Raw genomic sequence first — 20,535 nt, 5'->3', positions numbered from 1 at the left:
AACACTATAAAACACCACGTAAACACCACACTCACAGTTCAGTAGACACTCAGTGTGTTCAGTTGATTCACAGCTCAGAGTCGTGACCTCTATCTCCCCCATCTTGCAGAGACTGAGCCACGCCCACACTTCTGGGTTTATAATCCCTCCCCCCTCCCACAGGAAAGGGCGTGGCCTTCATGGCGTGATTGACAGGAGAGAGATTCTCAACATTTTTTAAACACTAATAATGCTTTTATTTTTCATTGATGGGAAGAATCCTCTGCACCTGATGAGTGGAGGGGGACTAAGTAAGATGGCCAAAAATCACAGCCGTAAGTGGTAGCTTTTTATAGAAAATCAATATACAGTGCAAACAGGAAGTTGTCAACTTTCCACCACCAACAGCCATTTGCTGTGCTTCAGTTCAAACCAACCACCACCAACAGCCATTTGCAGCGCTTCACTTCAAATCAACCACATTTTCATTTTCAAACCACATTAAGGGCACTCAAGGTCAGTAAAACCACACTCACAGTTTAGTAGACATGTGTTCAGTGTTATTCACAGCTCAGACTGAGAGACGTGACCCTCTCGCTCCCCCATTCTTGCAGAGGCTGTCTGAGGCACTCAACACTTTCGGGTTTTATAGTCCCTCCGGAAGGTGCGTGGCCTTCAGGAGAGAGAATCTCAACATTTTTTAAACACTAATAACTCTTTTATTTTTCATCAATGGGAAAAATCCTCTTGTCCTGCACAGGACTCTGAGTGAGATGGCCAAAAATCACAACCGTAAGTGGCAGCGTTTTTTAAAAAGTCAATATACAGAACACCAGGAAGTGGTCAAGATCAGACTTTTAGTAATATAGATTAGACCAAGTGGGACCTGTTGGGTCCCGTCCCCTCAGCGCGCGATTGCGGGAGAGGGGAGGGGGGGCCTTCGACGTCACACACACACTAACCACCCCCTCTTGATATTACTCCTTTTACCCCATTCCCCACCCTATCCACTCACGCATAACACCCAACTGCGTACGCGCAGCTAAATGGGGGGGGGGTGGAGAGGGAGGGGGAGGGGGGTAGAGAGGGAGAGTGGTAGAGATTGAGGGGTTGGGTGCACAGCGTCACAGGGGAGGGCTGCCCCGCGCCCCCTCGGCGCTAACAACCGCCGCCACCATGTTCTAGTACTTCAAGGAGCCCAGCTGAGCTTGCAGCACAACCTGAGCAGCAGTTTAAAAACGCTAAGTGACAAATTTAAAGAAGTAAAAGTCAAGAAGCCAAGAATTACAGAAGACAGAACAGGGGTGACGTCACTCGCAGCGCGAGCAGAGGCAGGCGGTCAGATCCATTGTGATGTCATCAGCGAGACCATCTCGTTTATTTTCTAAGATATTTAAGATTTGTGAACATTTTCATAAATAACTCGAGATATAATGCATGAAATTTTCAGACAAGGCAATTTTTGATTTCACGGGATAAAACCGGAATATGTCAAGATTTTACCGTTAGCGCGTCGTTTCTTCGAGTAAATGTGATTGCACACAAACAAATAAATACACACACACACATCCAAGATCAGAGTTTTATAGTTATTAGGATAATATAATATACTAGACAAAGTGGGAGCCGTTGGGCCCCGTCCCCAAGGCAATATTCCATCACTGATCCATAGCACCCAACTGCACAGGCGCGGCTGAGGGGTGCCCGGTGTGACGCAAGTCACGGTACCCTTCCCCAACTGCGCCTCGCCATCCCTCTTCCTACCCCTAACCTCCTCCATCCCCCCTTACCCTTCCTCTTCTTTCCCCTCTCCTCCTCCCCTCCCCCACTCACCTCTCCCTCCCTCTCCTTTCCCCAACCCTCAGTCACTCCTTTCTTCCCTCCGTAACCCCTCTCTCCTCCCTAAACATATCCTATCCCTCTATCCCCCTATCCCATCCCCCGCATTCTCCGTCCTCACCTCCCCCACTGCCCTCCTCTCCCTCTATTCCCCACTCCCTATCTCCCCCACTCCCCCCCTCCTCTCCCGTTGGGCAACGCAATAATCCACCAAACTGCACATGAGCGTTGCGGCGTTCAAAGTTGTGCCGTTGTCGGCTGAAATTAAGTTAAAGTTAATAAAGTGAACCCGTGGAGGCGTTTGTAAAGTAGATGGAAACTTAACCGTGGAGCCGATGGGTCCCCATTGTGAGGCCAGGCAAGTACACGTGGAAAAAATAAACATGGCGAAATTCGGGATCCCATTGTGACGTCATGACATCGTACGCTGCTGACGGGCGGGGAAAGTGGAAAAGTGCTTTTTGTAAAGTTTAAAATGTGAATTAGTTGTAAAATATACCATTAATCTGAATAAAACTTGCCACAGCACACCACAGGACAATGGTGAGTAAGGTGGACCAACAATTGTAGCGCTATCATGTACCGTTTTGGCGCAGTTTCAGGATCACCCTCATCACGCACACATGCACGTATACAAACATTCAAGATAAGAGTTTTAGTGATGGATAGATAGATAGATAGCTTCAGAATTAAAGGACATCCATTTAGGAAGGAGATGAGGAGAAATTTATTTAGTCAGAGGGTGGTGAATCTGTGGAATTCTTTGCCACAGATGGCAGTGGAGGCCACAAGTCAGTGGATATTTTTAAAGCAGACATAGATAGATTCTTGATTAGTGCGGGTGTCAGGGGTTATAGGGAGAAGGCAGGAGAATGGGGTTAGGAGGGAGAGATAGATCAGCCACGATTGAATGGCGGAGTAGATTTGATGGGCCGAGTGGCCTAACTCTGCTCCTCTCACTTATATAGCACAGTGGGGTACAGGTACAATGATCATCTAACTTGCAGCAGCATCACCGGCACAAAGGCTCAGACAATGCCCAGAAACAGAAATGACTTCATGGAAGGAAGCAGAGGGTGATGGTGTAAGATTGTTTATCAGACCTGTGACTGGTATTTTTGTATTGTATTTTAATGACCACACAGCCAGGCTGGTGGAATTTGTTATCAGTACAGCTCGGTACAGGTTCCAACATTTCATCAAACATTAAACATATAACATAGATATACATACAGACAGACACATGACATAATACATAAGGGCCATGCTTATTCTTATTCCTCACCGTACAGAGTTTAAAATGTTAATTGCAGTGGGAATGAAACTGTTTTTGAAGCGGTTTGTTTTGGAGGCAATTGTCCTGTAACGCCTCCCAGAGGGCAGTAGCTGAAAGGCATAGTGTGCAGGGTGAGTGGGATCAGAGATGATCTTGCGGGCTCTGTGTAGTGTCCGTTTGTGGTAAAGTGATTCAAGGGATGGTAGGGGTAAGCCAATAATTTTGGATGCTCTGTTGATGATGCGCTGTAATTTCTTCCAGAAGAGTGAGTCGAGACTGCCGAACCAGACTGTGATGGATGAAGTGAGGATGCTTTCGATGATGGCTGTATAGAAGCGGAGCATGAGATGAGACCTTACTCTGAACTTCCTGAGCTGTCGGAGATGGAAAAGTCTTTGCTGGGCTTTTCCATAGATGTGGTCTGCGTTTGTCCTCCATTTGAGGTTGTTGCTGATGTGGGTTCCAAGGAGTTTGAATGTGTCAGTGATGGAGATGGATTCACCTTTAATGAGCACAGGAGTTTTGGAGGGTGGCTGGCGTCTTGGCTCGATGATGAGTTCTTTTGTTTTTGATGAATTGAGTAAGAGATCATGGTCTGTGCACCAGGTCACTGCTTGGTTGACCTGTGCACGGTATTCAGTGCAATGGTGCTGTTTGCATTAACAATTTGGAAAAGAATGGGCTGTTTCCGCGCTGTATCTCTCAACTAAACTAAAATACACCTGAGACTGGTGGTGTGCGTCGAGGATTGGTGTTGAGCCCATTGTTCTTTGTGGTTTTAATCAACAATTTGGAGAAGGATGTGCACGGCACGCATACTAAAGGGCCGGTCCCACCAGCATGCGCCTGCATGCGGCAAGCGTGACCTAACGTGTTCGCTTGAGCCGTACGGCCTCACGGGGCCGGTCCCACTTCGATCGCCGGAGCTCTATGGAGTTGTGCGGAGCTGGGACCAACATTGCGCGGGGCTCCGAAAAATTGACCGTGTTCAAATATTCTGCGCGGCAACGGCCTGCCACCCTGCAGCCGCCTTGACGCCGTACGCACCGCCTCGACGGGCATACGCAGCTTCTCGATGCCGTACGCACGTCTTGACGCCGTACGTCACGCGCAAACTTACCGTGGACTTCGCTCGAACTTCACGTCACTCACTCGACCTCCACGCGGCCCCCGCTTCCGGTTTGGTAGCGCTTGCCACATGCAGGTCGTGAGTTTGCAGATGACATTAAAGTAGATGGTATTGTGGATAGTGAAGATGCTTCTCCATTGATCGTCACCTTGTCGTGGTGGAGAAGCTTGTGTGGGCCTGAGATCCTGAGAGCGATGGCGTCTGGAGCTATGCTCCTGGTAGGGCCACCCATGGCGGTAAGGTCGAGGGGGACAAAGAGCAATCCAACCAAGACCTCAACGGAGGAACAGGCGGAGGACGATGGCTGACCTTAGTGGAGCTAACGTCACAACGGCTGGGAAGGCGGATGAAGGCTGCAGCAGAAAAGGGTCTCCGGTCGTCTTGGACTCCATGCCACTGGATCCTGACCCAGATCTGTCAAGGACCGTGGGGTGGCTGTCTGTGCACCAGTCTCCCCACGTTAAACAAAGTCACACACAGGCGTCCTCCAACCCTGGAGACACCGATGGTCAGCCATGACCGCAGGGGGGGCTAAGAAGAAAGCTGGTTAACAGAAATGACAGCAGGATCTTGTGTCTATCACAGATAGATAGTACAGGCCCGTACAAAGCTTTTCAAAAAGGGGGGTGGCATGACAGGATTACAACATTATGTGAAATAATGTGTGCAAAGCGCCTTGCGGCTGGGGTCCAGGGCCGGCTTAAGGCCCTGGTAGCTCTGGGGTTTTTAGATGCTCTGGTGCATTCTAAGCCTTATTTTGGAGCATTTTTGCAACAAATTTATGACCAATATTTGAGTAATAATTTTGGTTGAGTCAAGAGTAATGAGTGAGTGGAATGGGATGATTGGGGTCATTGTTGTACACATTTTTTTCTTCATGAAGTTGTCCTTGTTTTAATACTTGTTGTACTGTTATAAAATGTTATGTAAAATGTTATAAATGATAGTGCAAAAACTGCAAATCAAATACTGTAAGTTTTTGCAGTAAAGAAAACCGTTTTTTTAGAATTAGAACCTTTTTTTAGAGTTCCCATTTATTCTAAATCTAGGTTATTTTGAATTTAGATATACTTATGTTTATATTTTTGCAGCAATTCGTTTGCAATTTTGCAAGAACCTGTTTTGAATGTTTTTTATGCATTGTGCACTGCTGTTGCAATAAATGCGACACAAGAAGAAGAAGTGACAATATTACATGTTTTCAGTTTCCCATTAAAATCCACGTCAGACATCTTGAGCGTAAACATGTTTAAGAAAGAACTGCAGATGCTGGCAAATCGAAGGTAGACAAAAAATGCTGGAGAAACTCGGTGGGTGAGGCAGCATCTGTGGAGAAAAGGAGTTGGCGACATTTTGGGTCGAGGTCTGAAGAAGGGTCTCGACCCGAAACGTCGCCTATGGATTTCCTTCGCTCCATAGATGCTGCCTCACCCGCTGAGTTTCTCCAGCATTTTTTGTCTACCTTTGAAGGTAAACATGGCCTTTTTAATTTGGCAAATCAGGGGTAAAAGACTAGATGTGGGCATGTGCAGACAATGTATCAATGGACGAGGAAAAGGTCAATATTCATGGTTCTACCTTACCTCAGCCTCAATATACTGGAGAACCCTTGGCCGTAGACTTTCCCCTGTCTAAGTAAAGTAAAGTAAAGTAAAGTAGCCTTTATTGTCATTCAGACCTTGCGGTCTGAACGAAATTTTGTTGCCTTGCAGTCCTACATATAGTAAAAAATGGCAAAAAACACACACAAAAAACACAAATTAACATCCACCACAGTGAGTTGAATACTCCTCACTGTGATGGAAGGCAAAAGTCTTAAGTTTTTGTCTCTTTCCTTCTTATTCTCCCTCTGCGCCGAGGCGATCCAGGCTTCCGATGTTGTGACCCCGCCGGGCGATGGTAAGTAATGTCAGTCCCGCGGCTGAATCCAAGCTCCGCGAACGGGCCGGTTCAGCTCCGCGGCCCGGGGTGGTCGAAGCCGCCGAAGCTGCGGCCCTCCAGTCCAGATGACACAGCTGTTGTCGCGGGAGCTCCACAGAACAGGTCACCAACCTGCGAGCTCCCGACGATGTCGTCCACCGGGCCCGCGGCCGGTCCACCGAGGTCGGATCGCTGCTGCCGCTGCCCGCTCCGAGGTCTGGTGGCTGCTGCCGCAGTCGCTGCCCGCGCCGGGGTCGGGTCGCCACTGCCGCTGCCCGCGCCGGGGTCGGGTCGCTGCTGCCGCTGCCCGCTCCGAGGTCTGGTGGCTGCTGCCGCAGTCGCTGCCCGCTCCGGGGTTGGGTCGCCACTGCCGCAGCTCCGAGGCCGCCAGCTCCACTATTAGGCCTCGGCGCAGGCGGAGACGGAGACGGGGGATACGACAAGAGAAGTCGCATCCCCCCGAAATAAGAGACCAAAACCATGTTTACTCCCCCCCCCCCCCCACCTGGCCTCGTTCCCGTTTCCCGCCCAGCGACGGGAGAACCGTCTCCCCGGAGACCGGGGAAAGATTATAGAGTATCTTCGCCCCGGACGGGACCCGCTCCCTGGACACCAGACACCAGGCTGACCGGCGGTGCGGATGGAGGTGATGGACCGGGCGGGCGGGCACCGCAGCCCCGGGCCCGGAGAAACGGGCACTGCTATATTTATTCACTGCAAATCATCCCGTGGGCCCGATTGGACCCTTCGCGGATAGTTTGACACCCCCGACACCCCAGACTAGGCCCCACTCACCCAGACTAGGCCCCACTCACCCAGACTAGGCCCCAGTCACCCAGACTAGGCCCCACTCGCCCAGACTAGGCCCCACTAGCTCAGACAAGGCCCCACTCACCCAGACTAGGCCCCAGACTTACTAGGCCCCACTCACCCAGACTAGGCCCCACTCACCCAGACTTACTAGGCCCCACTCACCCAGACTTACTAGGCCCCACTCACCCAGACTTACTAGGCCCCACTCGCCCAGACTAGGCCCCACTTGCCCAGACTAGGCCCCACTCGCCCAGACTAGGCCCCACTCACCCAGACTAGGCCCCACTCACCCAGACTAGGCCCCACTTACCCAGACTTACTAGGCCCCACTCACCCAGACTAGGCCCCACTCACCCAGACTAGGCCCCACTCATCCAGACTAGGCCCCACTCACCCAGACTAGGCCCCACTCACCCAGACTAGGCCCCACTCACCCAGACTAGGCCCCACTCACCCAGACTAGGCCCCACTCACCCAGACTAGGCCCCACTCACCCAGACTAGGCCCCACTCACCAAGATTAAGCGCAGGCTCTGCGATCGTTTCGCTGAACACCTTCGCTCAGTCCGTCTAAACCCACCTGATCTCCCAGTTGCCAAACACTTCAACTCCCCCTCCCATTCCCACACTGACCTTTCTGTCCCGGGCCTCCTCCACTGTCAGAGTGAGGCCCAGCGCAAATTGGAGGAACAGCACCTCATATTCCGCTTGGGCAACTTACACCCCAGCTGCATTAACATTGACTTCTATAACTTGAAGCAACCCTTGCTTTCCCTCTCACTCCATCCCTCCGCCCCCCTCTCCCCCTTGTTCTCTGACTGTCCTCCTGATTAAATGTTATCTCTGTTTGCTTCGTTGTCACCTTCCCCTAGCTAACAATGACCTATTCTACATTTTCCTTGATCTCCGTCCCCTTTGATGTCTCGTTTTCACATCTTAACCTTCCTTATCTCTGTACCTCCCTCTCCCCTAACTCTCAGTCTGAAGATGAGTCTTGACCCGAAACGTCACCCATTCCTTCTCTCCAGAAATGCTGCCTGTCTAGCTGAGTTACTCCAGCATACGGAGTTTAGACGTTTAGGGACTGTTGCTGTTCTTCTTGCTGTTGTACAAGAGGTTGGTGAGGCCGTATTTGGAGTATTGTGCTCAGTTCTGGTCACACTACTGTAGGAAAGATGTCTTTAAACTGGAAGGAATACAGTGTGAAGTTTGCCCGGTGACCACGTGGGGTTTCTCCGGGTGCTCCGGTTGCATAGAAACATAGAAAATAGGTGCAGGAGGAGGTCATTCGGCCCTTCGAGCCAGCACCACCATTCATTGTAATCATGGCTGATCAATAACCCGTGCCTGCCTTCTCCCCATATCCCTTGACTCCACTAGCCCCTAGAGCTCTATCTAACCCTCTCCTAAATCCATCCAGTGACTTGGCCTCCACTGCCCTCTGTGGCAGGGAATTCCATAAATTCACAACTCTCTGGGTGAAAATGTTTTTTCTCACCTCAGTCTTAAATGACCTCCCCTTTATTCTAATACTGTGGCCCCTGGTTCTGGACTCACCCAACATGGGGAACATTTTTCCTGCATCTAGCTTGTCCAGTCCTTTTATAATTTTATATGTTTCTACAAGATCCCCCCACATCCTTCTAAATTCCACTGATTACAAGCCTAGTCTTTTCAATCTTTCCTCATATGACAGTCCCGCCATCCCAGGGATCAATCTTGTGAACCTACGCTGCACTGCTTCAATCACAAGGATGTCCTTCCTCAAATTAGGAGACCAAAACTGTACACAATAATCCAGATGTGGTCTCACCAGAGCCCTATACAACTGCAGAATAACCTCTTTATTCCTATACTGAAATCCTCTTGTTATGAAGGCCAACATTCCATTAGCTTTCTTCACTGCCTGCTGTACCTGCACGCCAACTTTCAATGACCGGTGTACAAGGACACCCAGGTCTCGCTGCACCTCCCCCTTACCTAACCTAACCCCGTTGAGATAATAATCTGCCCCCTTGTTTTTGCCTCGTTCCCGTTTCCCACCCAGCGACGGGAGAACGGTCTCCCCGGAGACCGGGGAAAGATTATAGAGTATCTTCGCCCCGGACGGGACCCGCTCCCTGGACACCAGACACCAGGCTGACCGGCGGTGCGGATGGAGGTGATGGACCGGGCGGACGGGCGGACACCGCAGCCCCGGGCCCGGAGAAACGGGCACTACTATATTTATTCACTGCAAATCATCCCGTGGGCCCGATTGGACCCTTCGCGGATAGTTTGACACCCCCAACACCCCAGACTAGGCCCCACTCACCCAGACTAGGCCCCACTCACCCAGACTAGGCCCCAGTCACCCAGACTAGGCCCCACTTGCCCAGACTAGGTCCCACTAGCCCAGACAAGGCCCCACTCACCCAGACTAGGCCCCAGACTTACTAGGCCCCACTCACCCAGACTAGGCCCCACTCACCCAGACTTACTAGGCCCCACTCACCCAGACTTACTAGGCCCCACTAGCCCAGACTAGGCCCCACTCGCCCAGACTAGGCCCCACTTACCCAGACTTACTAGGCCCCACTCACCCAGACTAGGCCCCACTCACCCAGACTAGGCCCCACTCACCCAGACTAGGCCCCAGACTTACTAGGCCCCACTCGCCCAGACTAGGCCCCACTCACCCATACTTACTAGGCCCCACTCACCCAGACTAGGCCCCAGACTTACTAGGCCCCACTCACCCAGACTAGGTCCCACTCACCCAGACTTACTAGGCCCCACTCACCCAGACTTACTAGGCCCCACTAGCCCAGACTAGGCCCCACTCGCCCAGACTAGGCCCCACTTACCCAGATTAGGCCCCACTCACCCAGACTAGGCCCCACTCACCCAGACTAGGCCCCACTTACCCAGACGTACTAGGCCCCACTCACCCAGACTAGGCCCCACTCACCCAGACTAGGCCCCACTCACCCAGACTAGGCCCCACTCACCCAGACTAGGCCCACCCAGACTAGGCCCCACTCACCCAGACTAGGCCCCAGACTTACAAGGCCCCACTCACCCAGACTAGGCCCCAGATTTACTAGGCCCCACTCACCTAGACTAGGCCCCACTCACCCAGACTAGGCCCCACTCACCCACACTAGGCCCCAGACTTACTAGGCCCCATTCACCCAGACTAGGCCCCACTCACCCAGACTTACTAGGCCCCACTCACCCAGACTTACCATACCCCACTCACACAGACTAGGCCCCACTCACCCAGACTAGGCCCCACTCACCCAGACTAGGCCCACTCACCCAGATTAAGCGCAGGCTCTGCGATCGTTTCGCTGAACACCTTCGCTCAGTCCGTCTAAACCCACCTGATCTCCGAGTTGCCAAACACTTCAACTCCCCCTCCCATTCCCACACTGACCTTTCTGTCCCGGGCCTCCTCCACTGTCAGAGTGAGGCCCAGCGCAAATTGGAGGAACAGCACCTCATATTCCGCTTGGGCAACTTACACCCCAGCTGCATTAACATTGACTTCTATAACTTGAAGCAATCCTTGCTTTCCCTCTCACTCCATCCCTCCGCCCCCCCCCCTCTCCCCCTTGTTCTCTGACTGTCCTCCTGATTAAATGTTATCTCTGTTTGCTTCGTTGTCACCTTCCCCTAGCTAACAATGACCTATTCTACATTTTCCTTGATCTCCGTCCCCTTTGATGTCTCGGTTTCACATTTTAACCTTCCTTATCTCTGTACCTCCCTCTCCCTTAACTCTCTGTCTGAAGATGAGTCTTGACCCGAAACGTCACCCATTCCTTCTCTCCAGAAATGCTGCCTGTCTAGCTGAGTTACTCCAGCATACGGAGTTTAGACGTTTATGGACTGTTGCTGTTCTTCTTGCTGTTGTACAAGAGGTTGGTGAGGCCGTATTTTTGTGCTCAGTTCTGGTCACACTACTGTAGGAAAGATGTCTTTAAACTGGAAGGAATACAATGTGAAGTTTGCCCGGTGACCACGTGGGGTTTCTTCGGGTGCTCCGGTTTCATAGAAACATAGAAAATAGGTGCAGGAGGAGGTCATTCGGCCCTTCGAGCCAGCACCACCATTCATTGTAATCATGGCTGATCCATAACCCGTGCCTGCCTTCTCCCGATATCCCTTGACTCCACTACCCCTAGAGCTCTATCTAACCCTCTCTTAAATCCATCCAGTGACTTGGCCTCCACTGCCCTCTGTGGCAGGGAATTCCATAAATTCACAACTCTCTGGGTGAAATTTTTTTTTCTCACCTCAGTCTTAAATGACCTCCCCTTTATTCTAAGACTGTGGCCCTGGTTCTGGACTCACCCAACATTGGGAATATTTTTCCTGCATCTAGCTTGGCCAGTCCTTTTATAATTTTATATGTTTCTACAAGATCCCCCCACATCCTTCTAAACTCCACTGAATACAAGCCTAGTCTTTTCAATCTTTCCACATATGACAGTCCCGCCATCCCAGGGATCAATCTTGTGAACCTACGCTGCACTGCTTCAATCACAAGGATGTCCTTCCTCAAATTAGGAGACCAAAACTGTACACAATACTCCAGATGTGGTCTCACCAGAGCCCTATACAACTGCAGTAGAACCTCTTTATTCCTATACTGAAATCCTCTTGTTATGAAGGCCAACATTCCATTAGCTTTCTTCACTGCCTGCTGTACCTGCACGCCAACTTTCAGTGACCGGTGTACAAGGACACCCAGGTCTCGCTGTACCTCCCCCTTACATAACCTAACCCCATTGAGATAATAATCTGCCCCCTTGTTTTTGCCTCGTTCCCGTTTCCCGCCCAGCGACGGGAGAACGGTCTCCCCGGAGACCGGGGAAAGATTATAGAGTATCTTCGCCCCGGACGGGACCCGCTCCCTGGACACCAGACACCAGGCTGACCGGCGGTGCGGATGGAGGTGATGGACCGGGCGGGCGGGCACCGCAGCCCCGGGCCCGGAGAAACGGGCACTGCTATATTTATTCACTGCAAATCATCCCGTGGGCCCGATTGGACCCTTCGCGGATAGTTTGACACCCCCAACACCCCAGACTAGGCCCCACTCACCCAGACTAGGCCCCACTCACCCAGACTAGGACCCAGTCACCCAGACTAGGCCCCACTTGCCCAGACTAGGACCCAATAGCCCAGACAAGGCCCCACTCACCCAGACTAGGCCCCAGACTTACTAGGCCCCACTCACCCAGACTAGGCCCCACTCACCCAGACTTACTAGGCCCCACTCACCCAGACTTACTAGGCCCCACTAGCCCAGACTAGGCCCCACTCGCCCAGACTAGGCCACACTTACCCAGATTAGGCCCCACTCACCCAGACTAGGCCCCACTCACCTAGACTAGGCCCCACTCACCCAGACTAGGCCCCACTCACCCAGACTAGGCCCCAGTCACCCAGACTAGGCCCCACTTGCCCAGACTAGGCCCCACTTACCCAGATTAGGCCCCACTCACCCAGACTAGGCCCCACTCACCCAGACTAGGCCCCACTTACCCAGACGTACTAGGCCCCACTCACCCAGACTAGGCCCCACTCACCCAGACTAGGCCCCACTCACCCAGACTAGGCCCCACTCACCCAGACTAGGCCCCAGACTTACAAGGCCCCACTCACCCAGACTAGGCCCCAGATTTACTAGGCCCCACTCACCCAGACTAGGCCCCACTCACCCAGACTAGGCCCCACTCACCCAGACTAGGCCCCACTCACCCACACTAGGCCCCAGACTTACTAGGCCCCATTCACCCAGACTAGGCCCCACTCACCCCACCCAGACTAGGCCCCACTTACCCAGACTTACTAGGCCCCACTCACCCAGACTAGGCCCCACTCACCCAGACTTACTAGGCCCCACTCACCCAGACTTACTAGGTCCCACTCACCTAGACTTACTAGGCCCCACTCACCCAGATTTACCATACCCCACTCACCCAGACTTACTAGGCCCCACTCGCCCAGACTAGGCCCCACTCGCCCAGACTAGGCCCCACTCGCCCAGACTAGGCCCCACTCACCCAGACTAGGCCCCACTCTCCCAGACTAGGCCCCACTCACCCAGACTAGGCCCCACTCACCCAGACAAAGCCCCACTCACCAAGATTAAGCGCAGGCTCTGCGATCGTTTCGCTGAACACCTTCGCTCAGTCCGTCTAAACCCACCTGATCTCCCAGTTGCCAAACACTTCAACTCCCCCTCCCATTCCCACACTGACCTTTCTGTCCTGGGCCTCCTCCACTGTCAGAGTGAGGCCCAGCGCAAATTGGAGGAACAGCACCTCATATTCCGCTTGGGCAACTTACACCCCAGCTGCATTAACATTGACTTCTATAACTTGAAGCTACCCTTGCTTTCCCTCTCACTCCATCCCTCCGCCCCCCCCCCCTCCCCCTTGTTCTCTGACTGTCCTCCTGATTAAATGTTATCTCTGTTTGCTTCGTTGTCACCTTCCCCTAGCTAACAATGACCTATTCTACATTTTCCTTGATCTCCGTCCCCTTTGATGTCTCGTTTTCACATCTTAACCTTCCTTATCTCTGTACCTCCCTCTCCCCTAACTCTCAGTCTGAAGATGAGTCTTGACCCGAAACGTCACCCATTCCTTCTCTCCAGAAATGCTGCCTGTCTAGCTGAGTTACTCCAGCATACGGAGTTTAGATGTTTAGGGACTGTTGCTGTTCTTCTTGCTGTTGTACAAGAGGTTGGTGAGGCCGTATTTGGAGTATTGTGCTCAGTTCTGGTCACACTACTGTAGGAAAGATGTCTTTAAACTGGAAGGAATACAGTGTGAAGTTTGCCCGGTGACCACGTGGGGTTTCTCCGGGTGCTCCGGTTTCATAGAAACATAGAAAATAGGTGCAGGAGGAGGTCATTCGGCCCTTCGAGCCAGCACCACCATTCATTGTAATCATGGCTGATCAATAACCCGTGCCTGCCTTCTCCCCATATCCCTTGACTCCACTAGCCCCTAGAGCTCTATCTAACCCTCTCTTAAATCCATCCAGTGACTTGGCCTCCACTGCCCTCTGTGGCAGGGAATTCCATAAATTCACAACTCTCTGGGTGAAATTTTTTTTTCTCACCTCAGTCTTAAATGACCTCCCCTTTATTCTAAGACTGTGGCCCTGGTTCTGGACTCACCCAACATGGGGAACATTTTTCCTGCATCTAGCTTGTCCAGTCCTTTTATAATTTTATATGTTTCTACAAGATCCCCCCACATCCTTCTAAACTCCACTGAATACAAGCCTAGTCTTTTCAATCTTTCCTCATATGACAGTCCCGCCATCCCAGGGATCAATCTCGTGAACCTACGCTGCACTGCTTCAATCACAAGGATGTCCTTCCTCAAATTAGGAGACCAAAACTGTACACAATATTCCAGATGGGGTCTCACCAGAGCCCTATACAACTGCAGAATAACCTCTTTATTCCTATACTGAAATCCTCTTGTTATGAAGGCCAACATTCCATTAGCTTTCTTCACTGCCTGCTGTACCTGCACGCCAACTTTCAGTGACCGGTGTACAAGGACACCCAGGTCTCGCTGCACCTCCCCCTTACCTAACCTAACCCCATTGAGATAATAATCTGCCCCCTTGTTTTTGCCGTCAAAGTGGATAACCTCACATTTATATTTATTATACTGCATCTGCCACGCATCTGCCCACTTACTCAACCTGTCCATGTCACCCTGCAACCTCCTAACATCCTCTTCACAGTTCACACTGCCACCCAGCTTTGTGTCATCCGCAAACTTGCTCCTAATTCCCTCTTCCAAATCATTAATATATATGGTAAATAGTTGCGGCCCCAACTCCGAGCCTTGCGGCACTCCACTCGCAACTGCCTGCCATTCTGAAAAGTACCCGTTCACTCCTACTCGTTGCTTCCGGTCTGCCAACCAATTTTCTATCCATATCAACACCCTACCCCCAACACCATGTGTTATAATTTTAGTCACCAGTCTCCCGTGCGGGACCTTATCAAAGGCTTTCTGAAAGTCTAGATACACTACATCCACTGGCAACCCTTCATCCATTTTACTTGTCACATCCTCAAAAAATTCCAGAAGATTAGTCAAGCATGATTTCCCTTTCATAAATCCATGTTGACTTGGACTAATCCTTTTACTGCTATCCACAAGGCCCATTATTACCTCTTTAATAATTGACTCCATCATCTTTCCCACCACCGAAGTCAGGCTAACTGGTCTGTAATTCCCCATTTTCTCTCTCGCTCCTTCCTTGAAAAGTGGGATAACATTAGCTATCCTCCAATCCACAGGAACTGATCCTGAATCTATTGAACATTGGAAAATGATCACCAATGTGTCCACTATTTCTAGAGCCACCTCCCTGAGGACCCTGGGATGCAGACCATCAGGCCCAGGGGATTTATCATCCTTCAGTCCCATTAGTCTACCCAATAGTATTTCTCGCCTAATGAAAATGTCTTTCAGTTCCTCTACCCCCTTAGATCCTCTGTCCTCCAGTACATCTGGGAGATTGTTTGTGTCTTCCTTAGTGAAGACAGATCCGAAGTACCTATTCAACTCTTCTGCCATTTCCTTGTAGCCCATAATAATTTCACCCGTGTCTGCCTTCAAGGGACCCACATTTGACTTTGCTACTCTTTTTCCCTTAACATATCTAAAGAAGCTTTTACTGTCCTTCTTTATATTCCTGGCCAGCTTCCCTTCGCACTTCATCTTTTCAGCCCGTATTGCCCGTTTTGTTTCCTTCTGTTGTCCTATGAAAGTTTCCCAATCCTCTGGCTTCCGGCTACTCTTTGCTGTGTTATACATCTTTTCTTTTAGTTTTATTCTATGCCTAACATCTCTTGTCAGCCACGGTTGCCTCCTACTCCCCTTAGAATCTTTCTTCCTTTTTGGAATGAAATTATCCCGCGTCTTCCGGATTATGCCCAGAAATTCCTGCCATTGCTGTTCCACCGTCATTCCTGCTAGGATCCCTTTCCAGTCTACTTTGGCCAACTCCCCTCTCATGCCTTCATAGTCCCCTTTGTTCAACTGCATCACTGCCACTTCCGATTTAACCTTCTCCTTCTCAAATTGCAGATTAAAACTCCTCCCACATCCCAAAGACGTGCGGGTTTGTAGGTTAATTGGCCCTCTGTAAATTGTCCCTAGTGTGTGGGGAGTGGATGAGATAGTGGGATAACATGTATCGAGTGTGAAAAAGCATGGAATTGGTGGCCTGAAGGGTCTGTTTCCATGTTGCATCAATCAATCAGTTATTCAGTGGCAGCAGGCCCTTCAGCCCAACTTGCCCATGGTGACCATCACGCCCCATTTACAAGAATCCCACCGGCCTGCATCCTTCTAAACCTGTCCTATCTGTGCCTATCAGCCATGATCATATTGAATGGCGGTGCAGGCTCGAAGGGCCGAATGGCCTACTCCTGCACCTATTTTCTATGTTTCTATGAACCTGTACAACAGCCTTTTAACCGTAGCAATGGCAGTGTCTCAACTACCTCCTCTGGCAGCTAGTGCGTACACCCCCCACCCACTGAGTCAATAAAAAGTTGCCCTTCAGGTTCCTGTTAAATCATTTCCCTCTCATCTTCAATAAACCAATCACTCGACCAATCAATCGACCAATTAATCAATCAATCAACCAATCAATCAACCAATCTATCGATCAATCAATCTCACTAAATCAATAGCAGCTGGATTATTAGTAATGGTGACCTCAAAACTAATGTCAAGTGGAGTTTATTGTAAGATGCACTAGTGTGGTGAGATACAGGTACAATGAATATCTTGTTTGCAGCGGTAGCAGTGGTACAGACAACATCAACTATGCATGAATTTCACAGACTTGATTCAAGGAATGAAAATCTATGAAGCATGGAGCAGGTGAGGTCTACCCTCGGTGGAGTGGGGAAGATTGTACATGTCTGTGTGGAAGATGCAGTCGAGGGTCCCGACCAGAAACGTCACCTATCCATGTTCTCCACAGATGCTGCCTGACCCGCTGAGTTACTCTAAGTCTGCAATGGGGTAGAGGTGAATCGGACAGTACCCTAGCTTATGGAAGGACCGTTAAGAAGCCTGATAACAGAGGGGAAGAAGCTGTTCCTGAGTCTGGTGGTGCGCGCTTTCAAGCTTCTGTACCTTCTGCCGGACGGGAGCGGGGAGAAGAAGGAATAACCGGGGTGGGACAGGGACACGTCTTTGATGATGTCGGCTGCTTTCCCGAGGCAGCGTGAAGTGTTGAGTCAACATCTCTTTACGTTTCGGGTTATTATGAGTCTAGTGTCTGCAATGGGGTGGAGGTGAACCGGACCGTACCCTCGTTCACCCATAGTGGACATTGGACTTTGTCTTCGTCTATGGATGGACACCATGTGTGTCTTCATCATCTCCAGCGCTCCATTGATACAGTGGCTCTTGGACACTTTCATTTACAGGCATATTCCCAGGACTCAAGAACCTGAACTGTTTTCGAGAGAGGTTCAGCAGACTAGGACTTTATTCCTTGGAGCACAGGAGGATGAGGGGTGATCTTATAGAATTGAGTATGATGAGGGGGATAGAGAGAGGTGAATGACAGAATATTTTGCCCAGAGTAGGGGAATCAAAAACCAGAGGACATAAGGTTAAGGTGTGGGAAAGATTTAATAGGAACCTGAGGGGCAACCTTTTTACACAAAGGGTGGTGGGTGTCTGGAACGAGCTGCTGGCAAAGGTAGATGGGGCGGAGGGTGGGGTGGGGGGGGGGGGGGTACTATCACAACTTTTAAGAGAGATTTAGACAGGTCCATGGATAGGACCGGTTTGGAGGGATCTGGGCCAAACACGGGCCTTGTATAGATTGGGCATGTAGGTCGGTGTGGGCAAGTTGGGCCGAAGGGCCTGTTTCCATGCTGTATCGCTCTGGGTGCGACATTCAGATTGGACACATCCCAATATGGTGATTCTGCAGAGCTCAATAGAAGTCACTGGAGACTTGCCAGAAATTCTAGTGTAGGAAGGAACTGCAGATAGTAATTTTTAAGAAGGAACTGCAGATGCTGGAAAAATCGAATGTAGACAAAAATGCTGGAGAAACTCAGCGGGGGGTGGGGGAGGGGCTGGGTTAGGGGGAGGGGGTGGGTTGAGGAGGTGTCTAAATGGTGGTAGATGTCTGCCCAGGTTCCTCCTGAACTTGAATTGAATTGAATTGAATTGAATACCTTTATTGTCATTCAGACCTTACGGTCTGAACGAAATTTCGTGCGTGCAGTCATACATACAACCATGCAATAATAAACAACAATAAACACAAATTAACACCACCACAGTGTATCCTCCAAGCACCTCCTCACTGTGGTGGAGGCAAAAATCTTAGGGTTACTGTCTTCACCCAGATGAAGGCGTAGAGGATTGGGTTGATGCAGCTGTGAAGAAAGGCCAAGCACTGGGTGGCCAGCACGGCCCTGTCCAAGTGGTCACGTTGGATGCAGGAGAGTTCGATGTGTTTGACTCTCACCAGCATGTCCACAACCATGGTTAGATGGTAGGGCAGCCAGCATGCCAGGAAGGCCAGCACCACCGCGATGATGACCTTCATGGCTTTCTGCTTCTGGAAGCCCTTGGTCTGGCACAGTTTCCACACGGTGACGGTGTAGCAGAAGACCATGGTGGCCAGCGGCATGAGGAAGCCGATAATAATATAATATATCTTTTATTGTCATTGCACGTCAGTGCAACGAGATTTAGTATGCAGCTCCACTGATGTACAAGAAAGGTAAATAAATACAATACATAAATAAACAAGCTGAATTGATTGACGTGACCATCTGAGGGAGACTGTCCAAAGGGGGTGGGTGGGGGGGGCACTCATTAGGGCCGGTTCAGAGCCGCTATAGCTCTTGGGATAAAACTGTTCCTGAGTCTGGAGGTTCGGGCGTAGAAGGCCTTGTAACGTCTGCCGGAGGGAAGTAGTTGAAACAGACCATGGCAGGGGTGTGATGAGCCCTTATGGATGCTGAGGGCCTTCCTGAGGCACCGCGTGTGGTAGATGCCCTCCAAGGCTGGTACCTCTGTCCCGATGATCCGCTGCGCTCTGTTGACGACGCGCTGAAGAGCTCTCCTCTCCGCCTCCGTGCAGCTGAGATACCACACAGAGATGCCATACGTTAGTATGCTCTCTGTGGTGCAGCGGTAGAACGTTGTCAGCAGCTGTTGGGGCAGACCAGTCTTTTTTAATGTCCTCAGGAAGAACAGTCGTTGCTGTGCCTTCTTGACCAGCGCGGCGGTGTTTGTGGACCATGTGAGGTCTTCTGAAATGTGAGTGCCCAGAAACTTAAAGCTGGACACTCTCTCCACACTTTCCCCATAAATGGAGATTGGGGCATATTCTCCAGAATGGGACCTCCTGAAGTCAATAATCAGCTCCTTGGTCTTGGAGGTGTTTAGTGCCAAGTTGTTATTGGCGCACCAGTCCGCCAGGTTCTGCACCTCCGCTCTATAGTTTGTTTCATCACTGTTGGTGATCAGCCCAATCACTGTTGTGTCGTCTGCAAACTTCACGATGGTGTTGGTGTCGAATGCAGGGACACAGTCGTGAGTGAAGAGGGAGTAGAGCATGGGGCTTAGTACACAACCCTGTGGTGTGCCGGTGCTCAGGGTGATGGTGGAGGACAGGTGCGGGCCCAGTCTCACTGCCTGCGGTCGCTCCGTGAGAAAGTTCAGGATCCAAACGCATATCGGCGAGCTGAGGCCTAGCTGGTGGAGTTTGGTGGTGAGCTTGGTGGGGATGACCGTATTGAATGCAGAGCTATAGGCGACCAGAGATGACCAGGCGACAAACTTTGATGCCCAGTTTCCACGGTTTGTCAAAATCACCATCGTGTTCCTCGTTACAGACGGACCAGTTATAGTCGTAGAACACTTCATTGTAGAGGACGGGCGAGGACAGGAGCAGGGCCACGAGCCAGACGATGGCACACACCAGTTTGACCATCCACGGTCTCTTGTGGCCGTGCGACTGGGCAGAGCGGACAATGGCCAGGTAGCGGTCCACGCTGATGCAGGCCAGCAGCAGGATGCCACTGTAAAAGTTCACCTCCTGCAACATATTGATCACCTTACACATGGCGTCACCAAACACCTAGCCAGACACGGCGTCCACTGCCCAGAAGGGCAGGGTGAGGGCAAAGAGCAGGTCGGCCGTGGCCAGATGGAGCAGGTAGACGTCCGTGGATGAGATGGAGCGGCGGTTGTGAAGGATGACCACCAGCGGGTGCAACAGCATCTATGGAGCGAAGGAAATAGGCGACGTTTCAGGCCTTCTTCAGACTGATGTGGTGGGATAGTTTATCCTATTTTTCTAATTTCTTTCTTTCTTTTATCCTATCTATAAATATAAATAAATAATTAGAGGCAATTTTAATATGTATCCGATAAAGGAGGATCCCAGCTACTTTGGTATCTGGCTCCCTGGAATCCTGAATACTTAATATGTAACCGTTAAACATAGACTGTACTGGTTTGGATTATGATATGCAGATGCCTCTAATAAAAATGTAT

General features: G+C 50.8%; 1 protein-coding gene across 1 annotated transcript; it reads right to left on the bottom strand.

Annotated features, from left to right (window-relative positions):
- Positions 1-1,160: 1,160 nt before the first annotated feature.
- Positions 1,161-20,260, bottom strand: LOC116974918 (C-X-C chemokine receptor type 2-like). The gene is given in 3 exon segments (XM_033023525.1): positions 1,161-1,199; positions 18,359-18,685; positions 19,817-20,260. Coding segments are annotated over 3 exon segments (810 nt in total).
- Between the last annotated feature and the right edge of the window lie 275 nt (positions 20,261-20,535).

The sequence above is a fragment of the Amblyraja radiata genome, chromosome 7 (assembly GCF_010909765.2).
Source record: "Amblyraja radiata isolate CabotCenter1 chromosome 7, sAmbRad1.1.pri, whole genome shotgun sequence".
NCBI lineage: Eukaryota > Metazoa > Chordata > Chondrichthyes > Rajiformes > Rajidae > Amblyraja > Amblyraja radiata.
Note: the sequence above shows the minus strand (reverse complement) of the source record. Positions and strands in the feature narration are given on the sequence as shown.